The 24,911-nt window shown below is 42.8% G+C and overlaps 1 protein-coding gene across 8 annotated transcripts in view; it reads right to left on the minus strand.

Annotated features, from left to right (window-relative positions):
• IQCH (IQ motif containing H) overlaps window positions 1-24,911 on the minus strand; it is a 187,602-nt gene that overhangs the window by 112,113 nt on the left and 50,578 nt on the right. For 7 of the 8 annotated variants that reach the window (XM_058665635.1, XM_058665632.1, XM_058665630.1 and 4 more), the window contains exons 6-7: window positions 8,262-8,382; window positions 5,435-5,563 (exon numbers count right to left, since the gene is read on the minus strand). In XM_058665635.1, the coding sequence (XP_058521618.1) occupies window positions 5,435-5,563; window positions 8,262-8,382 (250 nt within the window). Of the gene's footprint in view, window positions 1-5,434; window positions 5,564-8,261; window positions 8,383-21,036; window positions 21,285-24,911 lie in introns of those variants that run through there. The other variant, XM_058665636.1, reaches the window with a different exon arrangement.

Here is a 24,911-nt window from a genome sequence, read left to right on the forward strand (position 1 = left end):
TGACAGCTGGCTAATTTTCTTTTGTATCAGTTCTGTTTTCTTTAAACTTTCCCTCTTGCTTTTCTACCTGCTTTTGGAACACAAAAGTATTTTCTTTTTTACTGTTCTTTTTTTGGTATTAGATTACTATTTAAATATATTTTAATTATTTCAATGATTTCTCAAGATTTGAAAGATGTATTTCAATTAACCAATGTACTTTCTCATAATAATATTTCATTTGTAGTACAAGGATCTTGCAACTATTTGTAGTTGATTTATTATTCTTATCTTTTGTGTTATTTTTGCCACACATTTCACTTCTCCATATGGCATGAAACCACAACACACTGCTAATAATGTTTCTCTAGATCAAAGATTAGAACATATGGTCTTCAGTACAAATCCAGTTCACAGCATTTATATGATTCCTGAGCTGATTATGGCTTACATATTCCCACAAGTCACAAGAGATGGATATTCAGCATAGGACTTGCTGGGGATGTGCACATTCCATTTGGAATGATCCAGGTTTGAGTCCCAGCTCTGCTCTGAGAAGCAGCAGTGATGGTCCAGATCATTGGATCTCTACCATCTGCATGGTTGGCCTGGGACTGAGTTCCTAGCTCCTGGCTTGCTCAGTCCCAGTTCTAGATGTTACAGGCACTTAGGGAATGAACCAGAGGATGGGAGATTTCTGATTATCAATCTGTTTGGTACTTTTTAAAAGTCTTTATTCATTTTACTTGAGATTCAGAGTTGCAGAGAGACATGGAGACACACACACACACACACAGCACTACCACCACTACCACCACCACACACACATAGAAAGAGAGAGAGAGATCTTCTGTCTGCTGTTTCCCTCTCCAAATGGCTACAATGGCCAGAGCTGGACTGAAGCTGGAAGTCAGGAGCTTCCTAAAGGTCTCCCATGTGGATATAGAGGCCCAGGGACTTGGGTCATCCTTTGCTGATTTCCCAGGCCACAGGCAGGGAGCTGGATTAGGGCCCCAGGGTACAAGAACTAATCTACAATGAAAAGTTATTCTTCTACATGGCTGGGATATTCTCCAGTGGAAGCATGATGGACTTGGGAAAATTCACGATGGACACACATTATGATTCTAGAGAGAACAGAGGGGGAGGGGAGCGAGTTTGGGGAGGGGAAAGGGAGAGCCCACAGCCAACTAAACTGTATCAAAAAACAATAAAAATTATTAAAAAAAAAAGAGTGAAGCAGTTCAGACTCAAAATGGCACCCGTACGAGATGCAAGCACCAGAGGCAGAGATTAGCCTGACATGCATTAGCCTGCATAGTGTCAGCCTCCAATCTGTCTTTCTGTCTCTCTGCCTTTTAGATAAAAAAGAAAGTACAATGAAAAGAAGAATCCAAGAGGGGAGGATGTGCAGTGCATTATGCAACATGATTGCACAGAGGAATAAGATGAAAATTTTAAACCTGAAAGATACAGGAATATAACAATGGGATAAATGGAAGATGAGAATTAGTGAACTCAAATGTTGGAAAATAGAAAGCACCCAGGAGGTACAACAGAGGAAACCAGTGTGGAAGAAGAGTGAATAGAATCTCAAGGACCCATGAGATTAAGGAAAACCAAGCAACATTGCTACCCTGTAGTATCCGATGGATGGGCGACAGAGGGTAGAGGTGCAAAAGTAGTTGGAAGTAGTGGCTAAAATCTTGACAAATTTGTCAAAAGAAAGACATTTCAAGTTCAAGAAGTGAGTCAAAATGAAATGGAACCAACCCAAACTTTTGGAAACTAAAAGATGGGTGGGCAGTAAGGGGATAATGAAATCAGCAAGGGAAGAGCACACCACCTATGGGAGTGCAGCATTCCAGGGACGGCAGGTGTCTCATCACAGATCACGGCAGCTGAAGGGATACATCACAACTCTTCTTTCGAACAAGCACTGTCAACCTCAGAACTGGTAACTAGTGAAACACGCCCTGCAGGAACGAAGGGGAATATCGGCATTCTCAGATGAGGGGAAAGGAAGAGCATCCATCATCAGTACAGTGACTCTAAAAAGATGGCTAAATGAAAGTCGCTATACAGAAAGGAAATGATAATAGAAGTATTCTAGGAGCATTAGGAAGAAAGAACTTTATAAGAAAAGATATGAGTAAAAACAATGGATATTCCTGTTTCCCCAGAAATTTCTAAATTATATTTGACAACAGAAACAAAAACTATAACCTGGCCTGATGTGACTGTAAATGTACATAAAGGAAGCAAAACATCCAGCTATCACAAAAGCCAACAATGACTCTGCTAGATGTGGATCCTAAAGAAGAACATTCGCATAAAAACCCTGTGCATAACATTTCTAGCAGCTTCATTAACGATGCCCCAGAAAGGAAGCTACACATGAAGCTTCAACAGGTGGAGGTCTAACATCTGGGCTATACACTAACATGGAACTCACAGCAACAAAAAGGAACAAAATGTTGATGTAATCTATAGCTTGGGCAACCCTCCCAGAGGATCATGCTGAATGAAAAAGCCAATCCCAGAAAACAGATCACTGTACAATTCTGTTTAGGTAATACAATTAGAATAGTAAAATTACAGAATTGGAGAATGGATGATTGGTTGATAAGGACTAAGGTGGTGTAGGGTTGGAGAGCAGTAGAGTCCTTGGGGTGACACAGACACTCTGGGTCTTGGCTGAATCACTATTCTATAGAATTTTGCCATAGAATGTTCTGCTCTGTGCTATTTCTCAACAGCTTCACATGAATTACCTCAAAATTGAATGTTTAATTTTTTAAAAGGCTACCAACAAGAGGTTGAAATGCCAAGCCACAGAGTAGGGAAAAAAATCACTTGTAATACATAAAACCTATGAAAGATTAATACCTGGACTATATAAATAATTTCTATATATCTCTAAGGAAAAAGAAAATGCAATAAAAAGTGGTTAAACACAAATTATTTCAGAAAAGAGGACAGTCAGATAATAAAAATACAAAGATTGCTTAACTCTATCGGTTAGAACATAAAAAGGGTTAAACTCATGAAGAGGTAGCACAATAGATCCTTCAGGATGGCTGAAATTTTAAAAAGTAGAAATATCAAGAACTAACACAGTGAATAGTCTGGATCTTTCACTTACTGTTAATAGCAAAATCAATCAATATAATCAATTTGGAGCAGTGCTGGATAGCATCTTGGAAATCAAAGCACACGTGCTCCATGTGACTAAGCAAATCCATGCTTTGATATGCTTCCAACTTAAATGTACACATACATGGATTAAAAACACATGAACAAGAGTGCCCACGGTAGTGTTATTCCTAATAACCTTATAGTCCAAACCACTGACATTTCCATCCAAGAGGAATGCATACCAAATTGGGGTATGCCCATATATGTTCATTCACACACATTTATCCTTAATGCCTGGGGAAAGCAACAGAGGATGGCTCAAGTCATTAGGACCCCTGCACCTGTGTGGGAGACCCAGAAGAAACTCCTGGCTTTCGATCAGCTCAGCTCTGGCCATTGTGGATTTTGGGGGAGTGAACCAGTAGACAGAAGATCTTTCTCTCAGTCTCTTTCTCTCTGTAAATCTGTCTTTCCAACAAAAATAAATAAATCTTCTAAAGAGAGACCTTAACATATCCGGAGTGGTTGATGCAAGGTGAGTTTCTCTCGGTTTCACAGACTACAAAGGAAGACAGCCCTGCGTTGGCAGGACAGCTGTGCCAGACTTAACATGGAGTTCCATCTCTGGTTCCAAAGGTTGTCCAGCTCAGGTCTTTGCATCTGCAAGCCAGGTAATCATGAGAGGTAATCATGAGAAGAAATACACTGGAGGCAGCAGAGGACATGTTCCTTTGTTTATGGGAACATCCCAGAACTTCCTTTCTTTGTTTCTACTTGGATCTCAGGGTGCAACAGCTGGTCACAAGGCACCACCAGCTTTCAGGGAGCCTGGGAAATGCGGTCTGTAGTCACAAGTGATGCCATGTGTCCACTACAACACCATCATTGCGGCTGTGGGGAGGGACCAACACTGAGGATAATTCGGTCTCTGGCCCGTCCTGTATCACATGATCCCCTCCTCCTTGGGGCTTCCATCAACTCATGGTTCAGCTTCTTTGCTCAAGTCCTGCTCAGTCCTCAGAGCCTTGTCCCAGTTCTGTATCCAGAATGTTCTTTAGATCTTTCCATGCCTGACTCACACCTACCTTCCTTCCTTCCTTCCTTCCTTCCCCTTCCCTTCCCTTCCCTTCCCTCTAGTTGGAAAGGCAGATTTATTGAGAGAAGAAGAGATACAAAGATCTTCTGTCCACTGGTTCACTCCCCAAGTGGACGTAATGACCAAAGCTGAGCTGATCTGAAGCCAGGAGCCAGAAGCCAAGAGCCAGGAGCTTTTTCTGGGTCCATGCAGGTGTAGGATCCTATAGTGTTAAGCCATCCTCCACTGCCCTCCCAGGTCACAAACAGGGAGCTAAATGGAAAGTGAAACAGCCAGGACACGATCTAGTGCCCACATGAGACCCCAGTGTTTGCAAGGCAGAGGATTAGCCAATGGAGCTGTTGCACCAGGCCCGCTTGACTCCTTATCATGTGGACTTCATCTCTAGCCTCCTGTCACCTCTGAGAGAAATTCTCTGTCCCTTCCCTCATGGGCAAATAGTTCCTCCTTATCCTTGTCTATCCCATATTGTTTTATTTCTAGCATTTTTAAAATCAGTAATGTATATTCTCATTGGACTTCACCTGCTTCTCTGCGTCTCCCACTGGGCTGTAAATACTCTCAGAGCAGAAACGGGTCCTGATGTCTTCTCTGTTGGATCCCAGCATCTACATGCAATCTTGGGCAAACGAGCATTCACCCAGTGTCCATTGAACGGATGCAGTGATTTAGTTCAAACCCCTCAGCGGATAACCGGGAAGGCTGAAGTCCAGAAGGAGCCCAAAACTTGCCCGAGGCTCTAGAAGGAACCCACAGATTCCCAGGTTGGTGTTTTTCTGTATCCCTGTATTATCCTATTCCTCTTAGAAGCCGTCTGCTATCATCTCATACCTTAGCAGACATTCCTGAGAACTCCAATGGAACTACAGTTTGACATCCATTGTATTTTTAGTCTCTGATGCTTTGTATTGTTATATTTCTTTATCATGTATATGAGTTTCTGTCTTGATTCCCCAATTAATCTGCTGGTCCATTGAAAATACCCACTTTCTAACACACACACACAATTGCCTTTTGCAACAGAGACTAAAGTTCTTTATTTAGTAAAATAAATCTTGGCACAATTCAGATTTTGAGCTTGTGCTGTTATTGACGGTAGAATTTGACAGCTAGAAGGTGCTTTATTATTTTTTTTTTTTTGGTTTTTTGTTTTTTGCAGGAGGATGGGTGTCATTTCTGTGTGTCCTTAACTAAGTTCCCAGGCAAGAGTGCTCTCCTTACCTGCAGCTGGAATCTTACGTGGTTCATCAAAATTATGCAGGTGGGCTGCTCTGGGCATCACAGGCGGGTTCTGAAAGGTGATCTTGGCTGTGGGTGGAATCAGTCCTCGTTGCAGCATGCTTAAAATCCCTGGAAAAAGATGATGAGCAGAATATGAGTTTAACTGTTAGCAGTTCCACAGAGGCAGGTTCCATACATTTTGTAAGTATAGCTCAATTGGTTCCTTGTCTTATTCGTGAACAGACATCAAGTACTTTAATCTTAGGCAGGAAAAAGATTGCTGGAGTGCATGTTCATTTAAACTTCCTATTCTACTAACCCGGGGAAAAGAAAGTGTCATTGCCAATATTCATAATATGAGCTCAAATTGCATGAAGGTAATTTCATTTTAAGGTAGGAATATAATTTCAAGGCAAACTGAAACTTTTACATCCTTATGACATTTTCCATCATTGGTAATATTGTTATCCCTTTTACTAAATTCAGAGAAATCAGGCTTATGTTCTTAATAACTCAGGAGATGCTTTGTCCCAAAAGAAAGAAAATTTTGTGCTTGAAATTATGCCGTTCTTATCATCTGTCACACAGTCTTACAATAAGGAATTTCACACATCACCAGACAATGAAATAGGTTATTGTAGTATAATGGGGGCATCATAGTTAGCATGAATGCAATTAATTTTCAATTTTTAGAACTCACAGTATATCAGCATGTCATGCCAAGGTTTTTTAAGGACAAGAGACATTGTTAAAAATGTAAACCAATGAATAAATGAACAAAACCTACTGTTGGGGCAGAACCTTCATTAAGGTGGATCTCTTATTTTGAAATTAAAAGACCCAGGGGCTATTATTGCCAAGCACACTAAGCTGCAGCCCACCCTTGCAGCAGACTGTGTTGGAGTGCTAGTTCGAGTTCTCGCTGCTCTGCTTCTGATCCAGTGTCCTGCTAATGTGCTTGGCCAAGCAGCAAAGCATGGCCCAAGTGCTTTGGGCCCCTGCTTTTGTGGAAGACCTGAATGGAGCTACTGACTCCTGGTTTTAGCTGGGACTAGCTCCAACCATTGTGGCCATCTGGGAAGTGATCCATGAGATGGAATATATCTCTCTCGCTCTCTTTCTCTGTCATTCTCCTCTTCAGATAAATAAGTCTTTTAACAATAATAACAAAGATCAACCAGAAATTCCCAAACGTCAACACTATTTACAATAAAGTTGCAGTGGGGCTCATGTTTCCTGTGGTTTCCTCGCATATTAGAATTTTGAATGTCAACAAAATCCTAGTATACAAATTAGGTACTAAACTGGACTAAGCTGAAGTTATTGGTGCACGGAAGGTCTCGGAAGGACCCGTTCCTTCCATTTGCCTTATGACGGCCAAGACAGGCTTACATTGCTATGGAAGAGGAGAGTCTGGTGAGAGCCCCAGTGTGCAGTCACACCATCTTGAGCACGGTTGATCTCAGAAGCTAAGCAGGGTGGCCTGGTTTGTACTTAGATGGAATACTGAAGACCACTGGAGGGTTAATCTCCAGGCTACCTTCAGCAAACGTCATTTTGGGGAAGATTTTCTTATTAAAAGTACAGATTCCTAGGCCCCATTCTAGGCTTATCCAAACTTGTGAAGGCAACTTTGTTACTTATAGAGGATTTTAAAAGTTGAATCTGAGATCCTTGTGAAAACGTCTAGCAAGACAAACCTATGGTGGTGAATTACATGGTGAATTTAACATGTCTGCAGCAGCAATGTAAGTGAATAGTCACACCTAATCCAGTGAGACCAGCCTTATGATGTGAATAATTTGGGGTGAGGGCAGTTATTTTGATCAAAAGGGTTATTTTGATCAAGATTATAAGAAAATTAGGTAGTGAGGAAAAGTAACGAGGATTGCACTTAATGATGCTCAGTCCTTAGTCATTTGTTTCCCTATTCCTTAATTTGGTTATTCATTCAAACCGCAATAAACATCTACAAAATAGTGGATTTGGTTTGAGGCACGGTTGATACTGAGATAAAAATAATTTGACCTTTTTGCTTAAAAACTAGAAATGGATTGTTTCTACAAGGCTAGAATTTAAATCAAGATATGCACAGTATGAATGCCAATTATATTCATTCTAGCTTCCTAATTCTGCATAATAGTAAAATAAAATAAATTTTAACTTCTATTTATTTATTGAGAGAGATATATCTTCCATTTGTTGATTCCCCAAATGTTCACAACAGCCAAGGCTAGGCTGGGCCAAAGCCAGGAGTTCAGAACTCCATGTGTCTCCCACGTGGATGGCAAGTACCCAAGTACTTGAGCCATCACCCAATCTCTCTCACCCCTCAAAGATGCACAGTAACAGTATGCTGGATTGGAAGTAGAGGCACTGGAATTTGAACCAGGTGCTCTGATATGAAACATAGGTGTCCCAGTAGGCATATTCACTTAACAGCTCCACCAAATGCCTGTCACAAAGTAAATGTTTTAAATGCCATTCAAATAGCACCAGAAACATCTGCTTAAAAATGTAATACATTCTAATAATACCATACAAACACAATAATAACCCTACGTCACAACACCCATGCTGGGATCAGTCTCAAATCATTTGACTTCCGGTTGTGGGATGGACTCCAGGGATCCTGTCTGTGGTAGAGCCGTCTAAGGTCTCGAGATGGAAACTGAGGCCAGCGTGAGCACCTGAGTTGTCTGAGGTAGTCAGGAGGCGTAGTGACTGGTCGAGAGTTCAAAGTCAGTTCAACCCCCACAACCCCACCACCACAGTGTTCTTTTTTTTTCCATGCCTAAACATGTTACAGAGCTCCTGACCCACGAACCTTTACTGGCATCCTTCTGTAAGACTGGTACAGGAATAAAGTAGGGATCCACGCGGTGAGAGGAGGGCAGGACTGTGAGGCTGGAGATGGTGGACCCCTTCATTAACTTCTGAACCTGCACCTGAGTGAGAAAGCATTCATTTTCAGCAGACCATTTTTTTTTTTGCCTTCCCAATGAACACAGTTTCCTTCTTGTAAATGATAAATATGATTATGAATAGTTTCATTAAGTTTTAATAAAGTAGCAATATCAGCTCCAATTTTATTGCTCAGAAGTGCTGCCTGGTATTGTCTACTACTGTCAGGATTTTGTGTAATTTAAAATAGTTAATTAAATCCAATTAACACATTGTGATTTTCACCGTGCAAAGTCAGTTGAGTAGTTCATAAAGGAACCATTAAGATTTTGTTCAATTTTAATGACTACTATATAAAAGTGTTAAATCTTGACACAGGAGGTTTTGAATACAGCAAAGTTTTGTACAGCCAAATTTTCCAGGAAATAAACATTAGAGTTTTGGAGGTTAAAAAAAACCTGGGATAATTTAAAGATACATATCAGTCAATATAAACAGGTTAAAGAAGAACTCAAAGTACATTCTTTTGCTGACTTCAGAAATGCTTAAAGATGCACTATCTAGATCAGTTACAGTAGAAAATTACTTTTCCTATAGTCATGAAATGCTTTTATTATAGTTATGAAATATGAATTGTTTCTATTAAATGGTTTCTAGATTTTAAAGATTATGTGCGCTGCACATAAATCACATTTAATTGTATAGCCCCAGCACACTATTTTTACCTTTATTATAGGAGGTTATAAATTATCTGGGCCCTCTCAGCAGGATAAATGCTACTCTTTGGTATTTATAGACTGATTTAAATTTTCAAGTCATTTTCCAAACATTAATTAATTTGCATAACTTCCAAGGGAACTCAATAATGGCTTGCTACTTAACTAATAAAGAACTCCAAGCAGAAAGGTTAGCAGATTTGTTTCCAGTCGCACGGTACACGAGATGAACACAGAGCATTCAGTTTTGAAGCTAATCTGACTTCACACGTGTGAATTTTGCCATTGGACTCAACTGTACCATATCTTGCTGCCCAGAAAGGCAGCTGCAACCTTCGAGGGGTTAAGAAAAAAGAATAAGAAAGAAAAAGAAAAAGGAACATCTCCTTGACCTGGGGGCAGGAGTAGGGTAAAATCACCTTACACAATGAGCGTGTTCAGGTCCAGTGTGGTAGCCTATCAGCTAAAGTCCTCATCTTGCATGCACCGGGATCCCATATGGGCACCAGTTCTAATCCTGGAGGCCCCGCTTCCCATCCTTGTGGTCTGAGAAAGCAGTCAAGGATGGCCCAAAACCTTGGGATCCTGCACCCATGCAGGAGACTCCGAAGAAACTCCTGGCTCAGCTCCCGCCATTGGGGCCACTTGGGGAGTGAATCAACAGACAGAAGATCTTCCTCTCTGTTTCTCCTCCTCTTTGAATATCTGAATTTCCAATAAAAATAAATCTTTTAGAAAAAAAATTAGCCTATTCCCTTGGAATTACCCATGTGAACAAAGGACACCAGAAAGAAAGGAAACTGAGGCAGCCATTGTTCCACAAATACCAAAGCCTTTGATGATGCTCATTAAACAAACACACCAAAATCCTACCCCTTTTAGAAATGTATTTGTTATTTTATTAAAGACAATTATGTATTTGATAAATACTGAAAGGGAGATAGACAAAGATCTCCCATCCCCAGGGTCACTGTCCCAAACACAACAGCCAGGGTTGGGCCAGGCCGATGCCAACACCTGGTTCCTCCTGGGGTGTGCATTAATGGGAGGTGGGATTAAAAAGCAAAGAAACCAAGCCCTCTGTAATGGAATGCAGGTGTTCCAAGTGGGCAAACACACACACACCTAGAAAGAGTATTTTTTAAACATTTATTTATTTTACTTGAAAGAGTTACAGAGAGAATCTTCCATCCATTGGTTCACTCCCCAGATGACTACAATGGCCACAGGTGAGTTGATCCAAATCCTTGAGCTTCTTCTGGATTTTCCAAGGTCCCAAGAAGTTGAGCCGTTCTCTGCTGCTTTCCCCGGGGCCATAAGCTTGGAGCTGGATCAGAAGTGGAGCAGCTGAGGCTTGAAATGGTATCCAAGTGAGATGCCGTTGTTGCAGGTCGAGGATCAGCTATCAATGCTACTATGCCAGCTCTCTAGAAACAGTATTTCTGGTAGCAAATTGTAGACAGGAAGTGTGCTGTGTTTTCTTCCAGGTAAGGCAGAAGGAAGAGGGAAGCTGCTACTGGTTTATTTTGATGAGGGCAAGCAATGAGTGCACAGGTGCTGTCAGGCTTACTGGTTTCCCTCAATCCCTTTTATCCTCAGCCTTCTTCCCAGCTCCTCAGCTGAGCACTGCATGGCTCCCAGTGTTTGGTCACCATCAGGAGACTGAGATGATCACCTTGAGGACTGTCCTCCAGGAGTGACACACACAGAGTCAGGCACCTGCAGCCTTGGAGCTTGCAGGAGTTCCACCTCTGACTGATACCAGGGTCAGCCAGGAAAAGGTACCTTGGTAAACAAGTTCAACTTTAAAAAATTTTATATCATTTTATGACATAATTTCATAGATTCTGGGATTACCCCAACCCCTCCCCCATATTGAATTCCTCCATATTGTTACAGTAGTACAGATCATAACCAGTCATGATTCCTTCATTGCGGGCATGGACCATGCAGAGAGTCCAGCATCTTATTGTCCAAATTCAACAGTTTCATTGGGAGATCATCTTTGGTCTGAAAGTAGAGCTGGCAGGACATCATCCCCACCAATGAGGTACCACTACATGACTCCAACAACAGGAAGAAACGTGGAAATTAACAACATCATGAGTTTAATTGACATGGTATTGAGTGACCAATATGTTAGAAAATGCAAGTTTTTAACCACATCCTGAAGCTACTTCCTTGACATCTCAATTTTAGTATATACATAACCGCTGCTATAAACCTAAAAATGGTTATAGGGTGCTATTCAGCTGTCTCGTGTCTATTTTCATTTTTATATTTAGCAGCTTATAGAATTCAAGCATGACTTCTACTGAGACAAGTTCAACTTAAACAAAACCACCCAGCACTGTGAATATGTGAAATGTGGATTTTGGCAGTCTAGGGTCATGGGGTGTAACGTTTCTGGATTTTCTGAAAGCTTTTGATGAAGCATATCTGCTAATGTGGTCTTGAGAATCACAGGATCTGACATAAAACCATATACAGAGGGGGACACGGTGGAAGGGCAGAGGGGGCTGTTTGGGTGCTGTCAGACAATTGGTGCCTTTCCAACAAGACTTTCTAACTCCTGAAAAACAGTATCAAAACAATGCCAACAGCCAGACCCAAGAGCTGTGCTGAAATGACAATGAGGTAGTGTGTGTGTGTGTGTGTGTGTGTGTGTGTGTGTGTGTGTGTGTGGTGCTGGGTCAAAAAGTGGGGCTTTTTTTTTTTTAAAGAAAAAGAATAAATCCATCAGTGTTGTTGGCTATGAACATCCCATCCCCTGTGATAAGCAGGACAACCTTAGCTAACGAAAGCTCAGAGAGCAGAAATCTAATGCCTTTCCTCATTCAGTGAGCACTTACTATATAACGCTAACTTTAATAGGATGAGCGTTAAATTTCACAAGCAGTGGGGAGCTCCAGGCTCCAGGAGCACAGAAGAGGGAGTTGTTTACTCTGCCTGCTGGGGTTGCGTGTCACTTTGCTTGGCGGAGACAAGGCCCCGCTCTCTGGGGGCACCAAGGAGCTTTCCAAAGTGCTGCTGCTAGGGAGCCATGGCCTTGGGCGATTACATCTGAATGGCTGTGCTGGGGCCTGGACCAGAAGATTCTGCTGTGCGGCCAAGGCTGACGTCCAAATTGCATCTTGGATGAAGCACTGTATTGTAGCAGCAGGTGGAGAAGAGGATGCGATCCTAAGTAGAAAGAAGAGAGAAGAGAGCAGATCCAATCGCGGAGTGACACACGGAGGTGTCACACAAGGGGAGGAGCTCCACGCGGGCTCGTGTGGTTGTCAGGTGAGACCGGAAAGGAAGGAAGGCCAGTGAAGGAAACCAGCTTTAAGAATATGCTGAGCACCTGACCTTCTGAGCATACCTCACTCTGGCTTCTACAACCTTACACTTTTGACAGTATTCAGTCCAATAACCAAGCTTTGTAGTGTCTATCACATGATGTGAAATATCATATAACAGAATCATTTTAAGTATCGGATTATAATCGGACAACCTCCTTCATATTTGGCCTTTCCAAAATGGTAACTCAGACTGTTATCACTTCAAGTCTAAACCTGCTAGTTTTTTTAAATTGCACAGATATGTAAAGCAGTTATATTCCTGTTGGCTAGAATTAAACACTATTTCTATTTTGATGTATTTGCTTATAGTGGTTGCAAATAGTAAATTCATTCTATTTTATTATTCTGGTAAAGATGACAGATGCTCATAGAGATTCTACACAATGCAGAAACACACACAGATAAAAGTTTAAGAAATCATCATGAGGTGACCCATCATCCCTAATATGTTTAAAATGACTGATATATCATTGTACAAAAATAGCATTACATGATCAAATATAGTTGGACATGAATTTAATAGGAGAAAAAAGACTGAATTAAACCACAAAAACATTTTTTAAACCATAAGACTCTTCTGCACTCAAAAAATATTTATCTGAAAGGGCTGGAAAATTTGTTTCCTAGGGTTGGCACAATGGCATAGCACACTAAGCCTCCACCTGCAGTGCTATTACCCCATATGGGTATCAGTTCAAGTCCTGGTTGCTCCACTTTCAATCCATCTCCCTGATAATGCCATGGGACAGCAGTGGAGGATGGCCCAAGTTCTTGGGCCCCTCTGCCTATGTGGGTCCTGGAAGAAGCTCCTAGTTTCTGCCTTTGAACTGGCCCAGCTCTGGTCATTCACTGCCGCCATTTGGGGAGTGAACCACTGGATAGAAAATTTCTCTCTCTCTTTTTCTCTCTCTCTCTTTCTCTCTCTCTCTCTCTGCTTAAAATCTGGTTCATCTCTATCTTGCATATTGTGATAACCACCTACTCACATTCTCCTGATTCCTTTACCAACAGGACAGCTCAGCACCAGCTGAGCATATGGCTACCCAGTTAGACTACATTTCCCAGGATTCCCTGTGGCCAACTGTGGACATGTGACCCATAAGCACAGAGCACGAGTGCTCTGTGTAGCCTAGGAATCAGTTCCATAGAGTGCTGACCCTGAGCTGTCTTTATCATTCTTTTGGTTGGAAATCAGAGTTTATGGAGGGGAGCAAGCTTTCTCCATGGGGATGCGAATGTCCTGTGATTACTGGATGAGGAGACAGTGATGTGTCAGGATAGAAAGAACCCCATTGTGGTGGGATGAGTGCAACAGAGCTTTCCTGTCAGCTGGAGACTTCTCACCTGTGGACTGTTTTGAGGCTGAGAAATATATGTATTCAAATCACTATATATATGTGTGTATTTATATACATACATGTATATATATATATATATACACACACACACACACACACACACAAACATATTTGAAAAAACAGAAATACAGAGGGAGGGAAACAAAGAGATGGAAAGAGATCCATCTGCTGGTTCACCCCCACCTCAAATGGCCACAATGGCTATGAGTCAGGACCTTCATCCAAGTCTGCCATGTTACCTTCTGTTGCTTTCCCAGATGCTTAAGCAGGGAGCTGGCTCAAATGTAGAGCAGCCAGGACTCCAACTGGCAGTCATAAAGGATGCCAGTGCTGTGGATGATGCTTTAACTCACTGTGCCATAATGCTGACATAAGTTACTCTATTTTGGAGTTTGTTGCAGCAGTTGAACCTGTACCCAGCTCATATGCCAGTTAGCTTCTAATTGATTGTCTTTGTCTCCTTCCTCTGCATCCACTGTGTGCACAGCCCTTTCCCTGTGCCAGTGTTTCTATACACAGCAGTGTCTGCTCTGTTCTATTTATACTTTATTTATTAGTTCCATAAAGTATTTTGTATTCAATGTTGTTTCCTCATGTCTGTCATCTCCCTCTTTATCTCATTCTGCTCCTCTGTCCTCCCATGTGTGAGCTCTAGTTTCACTTAATTTATGTTTCTTATCAAGCTGTGCTATCATATGAAGAAATTGTGAGAAAATCCATCCTGTTCTTTGAGTTATGTTTTCTTTAGACTTTGCCTTTTGCAGCCCCCCTCGAGTCTCCCTGCTCCCTTCCTCCATCTCTTTCATTACCTGCTGGGGAAGTCGTGATGTGGAGAAAATGCAAGGACCGCAGTCCATCAGCACAGTTGACTAATGTCACTTCTTTTGCCCTAGTGCATCCTTGGGGTAGCACTGGCTAGGCATTCCTCCTCCCTCACTGCTTGCTACCAGTATATTCTCCCTCCAGAGTTGTCACTCGCCTTTGCAACAGGGGAGGATGGGGCTTTCTGTGTCTTCTTCAGCTTTCTGTTGCCTGAAGGCTGGGATGGGGGTGGGGAGGTCTCTGCTTTTTTCTGCTCTCTCTCCTGACATTGGGACAAACCTCCCACATCCTTGTGGAGGTTGAACACAGGGCTGAGACCCTGTCCCCAGGATTGTGGGTACATTCTGGTGGAGTTCTAAGCTTTCCCTTCTCTGGAAAAGAAAGAACAAGATCTGTCTTTTCCTATCCAGTCTCACTGTGTTTTTCTGAGCCTATTTAGTTAGAAAAAGACAAGAATACCTGGTTGCCTATCTTTCCCTGCATGTTGTAGTCTGCCTGAGAATCCCAATATTTCAAACTTTTCTGGGTACTTCTGAGGGGTAGGGAGAGGTTAGGATTGGAGCCACATTGCACCTTTCTATTCTGCCCTGCAATCTTCTGCTTGGTGAATTTTTAAAATTGTGTGCAACTTGTACAATCAGCTTCAGCAATCCTGTCCCCCTCATCTTCTTGCCTGCACTGTGGCTGGGGCAACTGAAGACCAGAAAGGAATATTAACTACGGCATGCACACGCTCACCTTCAGAGACAAGCTGGAAACACAGGGCACAGTTTCATGGCTGGTTAGGAACATCATTTCCCAGCCCCCCCAAGTACAGCCATGTGGTTGTGACATGGTTCTGGTTCAAGGGGGAGAGGAACCAGAGCGGCTATCCTGGAGTTTGAATTTAAACAAACTAACTGCCCAAGACAACATGTCAGAGAGTTAGGCAACAGAATCCAAAGCCTCAGGGTAGTCATTGAGCTGCTGCTCAGAAAACCCAGGTTCAAATCCTGACACTACCTGCAAGGTTAGCTTCCTGCTCATGCACATCATGGAGGAAGCAGGCAATGACTCCTCCCCAGACCTGCTGGCGGGAGCTGTGCAGCTGTGCCAGGTCACAGTGTGGGAAACCACCTGCTCAGAGGATAACAACAAAATGGAGACATGCACCTGACACCACACACTGACATATTAGGAACAAATTGCTGTTCAAATTGTCACGTGGCATTTTTTTTTTACTTCACGATATTTTCAATTTATATAATCCCATCACACAGACAATTTAGCATCACTATCCTTCCCTAAGGCTTTTGTAAAAGGAATTCATTAACATATGGTGATATACTTTACATTAGAAATTCTTTTCACAAAAAAACACAGGCATTTTGCTGAACTGTTACACTTATTTTGTTAAAGACACAAATGGTCAGGCAACTACTTGAGGAAGATGACAAACTTTTACATGTGAACTATATGCGTGGCCAGCATCAGGACAAGACACAGAGCATTATGAGCTCTCGGAAGCCCCTCGCCCACCTCTGCCTTACCCCAAATGTACCCTCGTTCTGCATTCTGTTGCTGTTCATTGTTTTTCTGCTATTCCACCTTATGTAAATGGATTGTTGCCCTACATATTCTTTTGTATTTGTCTCTTTTCAAGATTGATTGTGAGAGTCTCTGTGTTGTTGTACATAGCAACATGTTCACACTGTGAACTTATAATATTGAGTTTTCAGTTATAAATTATACTTAAGAGTGTAAGGACTTGAGTTTTCTGACTTCCCACTTCTTGTCTTGCTTATAATGTTATTTCTGGAATAGTCTGCCTCTCTAGGCTCTGCTGTTAAATGCTTGTCACCCTTCAGCAATGAGTTTAAAAGCAATTTCCTTTAAGAAATCACCTCCAATCTCTTATTCCTCTGACTCTGTGCAGCTTTTGTTGTGCTTCTCTTACATTTTAAGCAAGTATTTTCACACTATTATGAAAGTATTTCATAACACAGAACTTACCTAATTTTGTCTGATCTCATCTGAAGAAAGGCTAAAGCAAAATAATTTCTTGGTTTGTTTTTGAAAACTGCTTAAGATTTACAGGGAAGGAGCAAAAACAGACATCAATAGCAAATGTTTTCCTTTTGACAAAATTAACACAATGTGTAGACTAAACACTGGCCTAGGTATCCTTCTGGTAATGATTGGGGAGCTAACAACGGACTAACTTCCCTTAAGATAACAATGATAAACCCAGGACCTAAGGTTCACAGGCAGCTGCTTGGGGGAGTCCATCCTGAAGGAGGGCAAGTGCAACACTGGACATTTCTGTACGTGCTCGCCTAGGAGAACTTCTTGGTCTGTGTGATGCAGAAAGGTTATTATAATTCAAGAAGAAATTCATGGTCTTAACAGGGTTGCAAGGCAGAGGATGGAGTTTATGTCTGTTGTAAAGGCTGAAAATGAGAGCGAATTCTAGAAATCAGGAAGTTTCCAGGACTGAGGAGGTGGCCTGCTGTGTTGTAAATAAATGTTGTAGAAGTGTTAGGCTGTACTGTGATTCCCACAAATAGAGATGTTTCTAAGGAGCTTGGCAAATAGGCAACAGTAAAAGGTCTTAAGAATGAAGCAGAGAATGTCAGTTGTTACCTAACACAGTCAAGACAGGATCTGGAGTTTGAATTTAACCAAAGATCATCTATGAATCAACAGGTTTAGAGAGTATGATAACAGAACTCAGAGCCTCAGGGTGGGCATTGAGATGCTGCTCGGGACACCTCCATCCCATATCAGAGCACCTGGGTTCCAGCCCAAGCTCTATTTCCAAGTCTACCTTCCTGCTCATGCAAACCCTAGGAAGCAGCACTAGTGGCCCAAACTAATTGGGTCCTGTCACCTCATGGGAAACCTGGGTTGAGGTCCTGGCTCCTGGCTTCAGCCTTGCCCAACCCTGGCTGTTGTGGGCATTGAAGGATAAATCAGCAGATGGAAGATCTCTGTCAGGGTCTGCTTTCCAAAAATTGAAATTAATAGGTAGAAAAGAAAGGAAGGAAAGAAGGAAGAAAGGGTGGGTTTCTATAACTCTCTTTTTGAAGATTCCTCCCCCATCAAGATTTCAACAACATATCAATTAAAAGACACACAACAATAAAAGCCATTGTATAAACAAAATAACAGGAATACATGGCCCATGGTCAAGAGAGGAAATAGCAGAAGGGGATCACAAGGCGACGCAGGGATTGGAATTGACAGATAAGTACTTTAAGACTGCAATCACACATATTTTAAAGACCTTAAAGGAAAACCCTGATCACAATGAATTAAAAGATGTGAAATTTTGGCAGAGAAATAAAAAGTACTTTGTAAAAAAAAAAAGCAATTTCAGAACTGAAAATAAAATATTTAAAATTTAAAAAAGCATTGGGTACACCTGACAGCAGATTAGAGTAGGCAAAAGAATAGGCAGTGAATTTCAAGACAGATCACTAGATGTTACCTAATCTGAAGAGCAGAAAAAAAAAATACTTGAGGGGCCAGAATCGTGGTGTGGCATGTTAAGCTACTGTTAACAACACCAGCAAATAGGAGTGCAGTTCAAGTCCCAGCTGCTCTGTTTCCAATCCAGCTCCCTGTTAACGCACCAGGAGAAATCAGCAGAGGACAGTGCAGGACCCTGCATCTGGCCTACTTAGGCCAAACTTTGGCTCCCAGTTTTCTGAAAAACATCAACTAACAGGTACATCCTGGGAGCTTAACGCAACAAACCCTAAACAAGGTAAACACACATGGATACAGCATCATCAAAATCCAAGAAGAAAGGACAAAGAGAAAGTGGTCAGAAAATAACATCAATGATTGCAGTAATGAATGACTTCTCTTCAAAATCAATGGGACTGTAAGGTGCTAAATAAGAAAACAAATGCCAGAGAAAAAGAACAAAGTCAAAACTCGGCTCTTTTAGAAAAGATTACTGATAAGGTCATTGGGCCACATCAAGAAAAAGAGAAAGCATAAATCACAGCAGAAATTCCAGAAGATACTTAACTACCATTTCCACTAACATTTAAAATTGAAACCAGAGTCAGGCATTCAGCTTTGCAGCTAAGATACTTGGTAAGTCACTTGCATCCCCTGTTGGAGTGCCTGGCTCTAATACCTGGCTCCAGCTCTGGCCTCCAGCTTCCTACGAATGCAGACCCTAGGCGGCAGTGATGACAGCTCGAGTAATTGGATTCCTGCCGCAAATGTGGGAGACCTGGATCCTGTTGCCAGCTCCCAGTTTTGGCCTCAGCCAGGGGCCTCTGTGGGCATCTGCATAGTGAACCAGCAGACAGGAGCTTTCTGTATCTGTGTCTGTCTCCCCGCCTCTTGAATTAATCAATAAAACAAGATGGTAAGAGAAAATATTTTGGCAGTTGAATGCCAGGAAATTTGACAGTGTGGTGAAATTTGAAAATTGCTTGAAAAATGCATTTGAATGAAACTGACAGAAGATGCAACAGAAAAACCCAAGCATCCCTGTATCTATCTATCAAATAACCTAACCACTGCATGAAGGGGAATGGAATGACCCAAGGAAGATGCATCAACAGGTGGCATTAGAACTAAATACAGCAACAGGTTTACAGAAAGGCAGTCAAAGGCGAAGCCTTCAGAAACCGATTTAAAAGGTGGGATTAGAAAGTCACGGACAGACAGGATCTTCTCCATTCTGGGTCTATTTGGGACTCTTCATGATTGTAGAATAGCTGTGCATATGGACCTGGAACAACGTGAAAAGATGATAACTGAACAGAAACAAAACTCCATGGAGAGGACCTGGCTGATGTGATAACCAGAAGAAAACACCATCGCCATTGTCTAACGGGAAAGTCACGTTGTCACTGAGGCTCAGAAGGGCTGGAAGCGGCTTTCAAAAACAAAGGGGAAAAGGAGTAAGGAATGAGGAGGGAGGGAGGGGAGAGTGCACACTGGAGGGGAGAGGAGGAGGGGGTTGAGAGGAGAAAGAAAGAATGAGGGGGAGGAGGGCGTGAGTGTAGGGGGGAAATAATAGAGGAAGAGTGGGAGAAAGGAGGAAAGAAGAGGTTAGCAAAGATGCACACAAGGTCAAGGACTGCTGCTGGAAGGGGGCTTAGGGTGAGTGGTGAGCAGCCAGCATGAGCACAGGACCACAAATGGAGACTCAGGCCGAGGGGATGGCAGACTGTCGTGCAGGACACCACGGAGATAACACCCGTGACATACATAGCACATAGGCTGGCAGCATTTATCCTGGTGCCGCTGCACCCTACATCCCCCAGGAAAACACCAGAAAGGTGACTGTGGAAAGAAAAATATGTAACCTCATCCAGGAAGCTGTCCATTTGCAAATAGTTCAGGTAAATTCCAGCAAGACTTGGCGCTGTGAGCTGCTGTGCAGGAAGGGTTTGGGGGCAGACAGCACTGCTCCTCCTTGGGACTCCCAGCACAGCTGTGGCGGTGACTCCCAGCCTTGCCATTTCAGTCAGTCTGACTCTCCTTGATGCCCTGTTTCCCAGTATTATCCTCGGCCCATGAACTCCTTTGGTAGCATGTGAAATTCCATGGAACTTTCAGATCCCAAGGAGCCAACCTTCTTGGGAACGCATCTTGGGGGAACAGTCATCCAAAGATTCACACATAGCTAGCGGGTTTACTGCTGGGATATGCTAACATTAGACCCTCCTGTGAAGGTCAGAGGGATAACTATACATGGAACTTTCTGTCAAAGGAGCCTGAAACACTGGATTCCGGGTTGGGGGATTCAGACTGACAAAAACATAATGCTTTCTTGTTATCTTTTTTTTTCTTTCTATATTAACAGTATTTATTCGTAGCAATCTAACAGAAAATGTTTAAGCATTTGTTGATTGACTTGTGTGAGAGGGAGACAGAGGAAAAGAGAAAGAGAGTGATCCCCACCTGCTGGTTCATCCCCAAAATGTTCACAGTGACTGAGGTTGGTCTGGGCTGGGCTGACTTAGGGAGCTGGAAATTCAGCACAGGTATTCCACATGGGTGGTTGGGACCCAACTACTTTGAGCCATCACCTGCTACCTCACCTAGGGCAAGTTAGCAGGATACTGGAAGTGAGAGTTGGAGATGGGACTTGAACTCAGACATTCTGCCGGATTAGCATCTTGGTCATTACATGCCCAACCCTGGAAAAGTACTCTGGAGGATAATAAGGCGGTGTCCAATTCACCGACATCTGCACGTGGTATGAGAATAAACATACGTACACTCCAGAGCCCCGGGAGCGGAGAAGAGCTGGGACAGTTTCCTTGGCGAGGGACTGCGGGGGAGATGAAGGTTGCAGGGGGAGCGGAGTGAGCCTGGCGTTTGTCATAACCACTTTTGCTAGTGATATTTATCCTCGTGTTATGGAACAGTATGCCAGTCTCCAGGCATTTGTGTTTAAATACTGGCTGGGGTCATCAGTGAAATGAAGTTTGATGCTCATTTACCTCGTCGCAGCAGTGGGCTTGGCACGCAGCTGCAGAGCGGCTGGGGTTCTGCTTATTTAATCTGGCATCCCTTCCCCGGGCCGTGCTGAGACGCTGCCTTCAACGACTCCGCTGGGCTTTGCTGTCGTTTCTGTGCTGTGCCGCTGCCGGCTGCAGAAGGCATGTGCGGGCAAGCCAAAAAGCAGGCCAGAGGCACTGACAGGTCAGGCATTTTTTTTGCTGAAGTCAATGAGGTCATGAGCGCACACGGCTAAGTCCATGTCAGCCCCCACAACATGAACTTGGTGAGGATGCCCGTTTTTAAGAAATCTTCATGGGACGGTGTGTCCTCTTCTCATGGAGTGATTTTGCTAGATTCTGGATCAGTCTCAAAGGAAAGCTCAAAATTTCTGAGAGCTGCAAGATAATTACATGACATTGGTCATGTATGTGAATCCCACAGGCACCGGAGCTTCTTATCTGTAACATGGGAGCAATGACACTTCTGGGGTGATATGAATACTACAAGTTGAAACAAGCCCTAGAGTGTCTAGGATGGGGTCAGGTACATAATATAATGGGTGCCCAGCAAATGCTGTTAAATACATTACTGGCAAATGAAAAAGTTTAATAATACTCAGAGACATCCCTCCCTGCCCTGAAGTAGAAAACAGTTGGATCTGGTCAGGCCTTTTCTGTTTTATGTGTTGTGAGCAGCAGTCAGAGAAGGAAAAAAAAATCAGACTAGAGTAAGAATTAAGGATGGTCAGAGTTGGAAGACAGTGATAATGGGAAAGAGCAGCAGTGACGGGTCCACAACTGAAATCCAACAGAAACATGAACCCTTCACGTACTGGGGTTTGTTAATGTTGCTTGAGGTCATGGTGTTTAAAAAGTCTTCCTTTGATGAACCTGAAAAATAGTTTTCTGTTTATAGTTTTACGATTTTTCCCCCTTTCCTTTTTCTTTCTTAACATTTTACTTTAATTCAATCCATCTGGAGTTTTCTTTGGTATGGAACGCAAGGTTAGGATTCAACTTCATGCTTTTTTTCCAAGTTGTTTGCCAAGTGACTCAGCACCATTCATCTCCAAGCCCTCCCTCCCACTGAATTACTGCACTGTCCTTGTAAGTTACGGTTTATACAAAGATCAGTGGATGTGTTTGCTTTTTCTATTCTACTGCTCTGTTAATTTTTCTGACCACAGAATGACATTATAATTATTTGTAAGCTCATTGTATATTTCAGTAAACATTAGGAAAAGTTCATCTTCGTGAATCCTCTTTAACAGGACAAAATAAGGCTTTTTACACATTTATTCTGCAACATGTTATGAACACTGGCAACTTCAAAAGAATGAGTATTTCATGCAAGCCAAATAGAAACCATAAGAATTCTGATTGGAATTACATTAGATAGAAAGGTTAATGTGGCAAGAACTGGTTCAATTAATTTAAAAACATTATTTTCAGGAATATGAATAGCTTTCCATTTGCTTGTCTTTTATGTCACTCAAAGTTTTGAAGGCTTTTGGAGTTCTCTGTACATAGAAAATGTCACAAATATGTTAAACATTATTACTAGGGGGTATTCTGATTGGCGGGGTAGGGGAGATTGTTTTTTAGTTATTAACTACAGATACACAAACCAACTGTAACCTTGTATTGGATTCTGACCAGGTCACATACTGTGCTTGAAGTTAAGAAACACAGAGCTTTCCCAGAGGGGCTTCATGACCTCATGTGGATGTTTTCCATCTTCAAAGTACCAGTTCTGCAGCAGGAATCAGCCCAGCGGTTAGGAAGCCACTGGAGGCACCCACATCCTGTATTAGACTGTCAGGGTGTGAGTCGCAGCTCCTCTCCCAACTCCAGCTTCCTGCTGACATGCACCTGCCAGGGAACTGGGTCCCTGCCACTATTCGCATTAGAGACCAAGATGAAGTACCTGACCCCACTGCTGCAGATGTCTAGGGAGTTAACCAGCGGATGCGAGATCTCTGGCAATTTGTCTCTGCTTAAAAAACAACCTGGGGTGTTAAATTAGAAAAACAGACCCCCTGATCAGTGTGGTTAGCTCTATGGAGAGGGTGACTTTAACAACACCCTCCAAAGAGGACTGTAGTATAACTAGCGTAATCAAAGACACAAGATATCAAGCTGGGGATCTTTTATACTAGGTTGTTAGTAAAGAGGAAGTCAGTGGTCAAGAATACAGGCTGTGAGTGGCTGTGGTGGTGCAGTGGGTGAAGCCACCATCTGGGACTCCCACATCCCATATCTTGAGTTCTTGAGTGCCTGGGTTGGAGTCCTGGCTCCACTTCTGATTCCAGCTTCCTGCTGATGCACACCTTGGCAAGCAGCAGCTGGTTGCTCAAATAAATGGCTCCTTGCCACCTGAATGACAAAGGACTTGTCTGGCTCCTGGCTTCAGCTTGGCCCAGCCCAGACTGTCTGCCTATCTGCCCACATTTGAGAACAGTGGATGAAATCTCTTTCTCTCTCTGCTTTTTAAATAAACAAATGAAACTTCCAAAAACAAAAGAAGAACAGGTTCTACTACTAGGTTTTACCACATTTAATTATATGAGAAACTTGCAGTGCCGGGTGGGAGTGGGGGGAACTGTGGTGTAATAGGCCAAGTGTCTCTCTATGGTACCAGCATCCCATATGGCGATGATTTGAGTCCTGACTGCTCCACTTCCCATCCAGCTCTCTGTTTATGGCCTGGAAAATCCAGAGGAGTAGGCTTAAATTCTTGGGACCCTTCACCCAAGTAGGAGACCTGGAAAAAGCTCCTGGCTCCCCTGATTTCAGATCTGCTCAGCTCCCGCCACTGAAGCCAGTTGGAGAATGATGGAGAGGATGGAAGATCTCTCTCTCTTTTCTCTGTAACTTTGACCTTCAAATAAAAATAAATCGTTTTTTTTAAAGAAAGGTTTGTGGAAATGGAACTGACAGGTAAATTTATTTTGATGCAAGAACTTTTGCAATCCCTTGCGCAGCTTTTCAGAATATGCCTTTTCTCTGACCAGTCTGAAGATGGCCTGTATGAGTGGGGCAGGTAGCTTCATTTCCCTTCGCTGATGTTTTTTCACCAGCAAGATGGGGGACTATCACTCATTCCACTGGAGCTGATGTGAGCTCAGAACAGCACCACGTCAGCCACACAGTCACCCCAGGTGGGCAGGGGCTGCTGCTGAATCTCTGAATCAGAGTCCCCTCAGCATTTATACAGTACTCGGTTCACAGAAATGGATCTGAATCCCTTTGGCAGGTGCAGCTTTGGATTATAAATGCAGGAGGCTGCTTCCTGGGAAGACAGTGCACACAATTAATTACCCATAGTCAGTTTCCCTGTTCACTGAGCAGCCTTCAAATGGGGCTTTGGGCGGAGCTTTCTACAATGGATAGGGTGTGCGGCATCAGAACAGGCTGACCTGAGCATTTTTCCAGGCTGTCTGACCCCAATAACTCTCCTTGGGATATATAAGAAGCCCCTCAGTTTATACAAACATTAGCCTCTTAAGAGCTCATTAGTACACAAGAAATGAAGCAACACTGGCAAACCAAACAAAAAAATCAGGCCTTACAGAAAAATCAAGAGTGGGACATTGGGTCACAGAACTCCGGAGGACTCAGCCACCGGCCAGCTCCCTTTGTGACAGCAGTGTTATTGTCTGAAAAGTTCTTCCTCCTGTTTCCACAGCAAAGATGAGAACTGCTGACCTGCAAAAACAGGTATTGCCTAGAGATGACTTTTTTTGAACTGCCCAGGATTTTACAAAATTAATCAGAGGGGCTGGCACTGTGGTGTAGCATCCTAAGCCTCTACCTGTATTGCCAGCATCCCACATGGATGCCAGTTCAAGTTCTGGCAGCATCACTTATGATCC

This window comes from Ochotona princeps, chromosome 6 (genome assembly GCF_030435755.1).
Source record: "Ochotona princeps isolate mOchPri1 chromosome 6, mOchPri1.hap1, whole genome shotgun sequence".
NCBI classification, from domain to species: Eukaryota; Metazoa; Chordata; class Mammalia; order Lagomorpha; family Ochotonidae; genus Ochotona; species Ochotona princeps.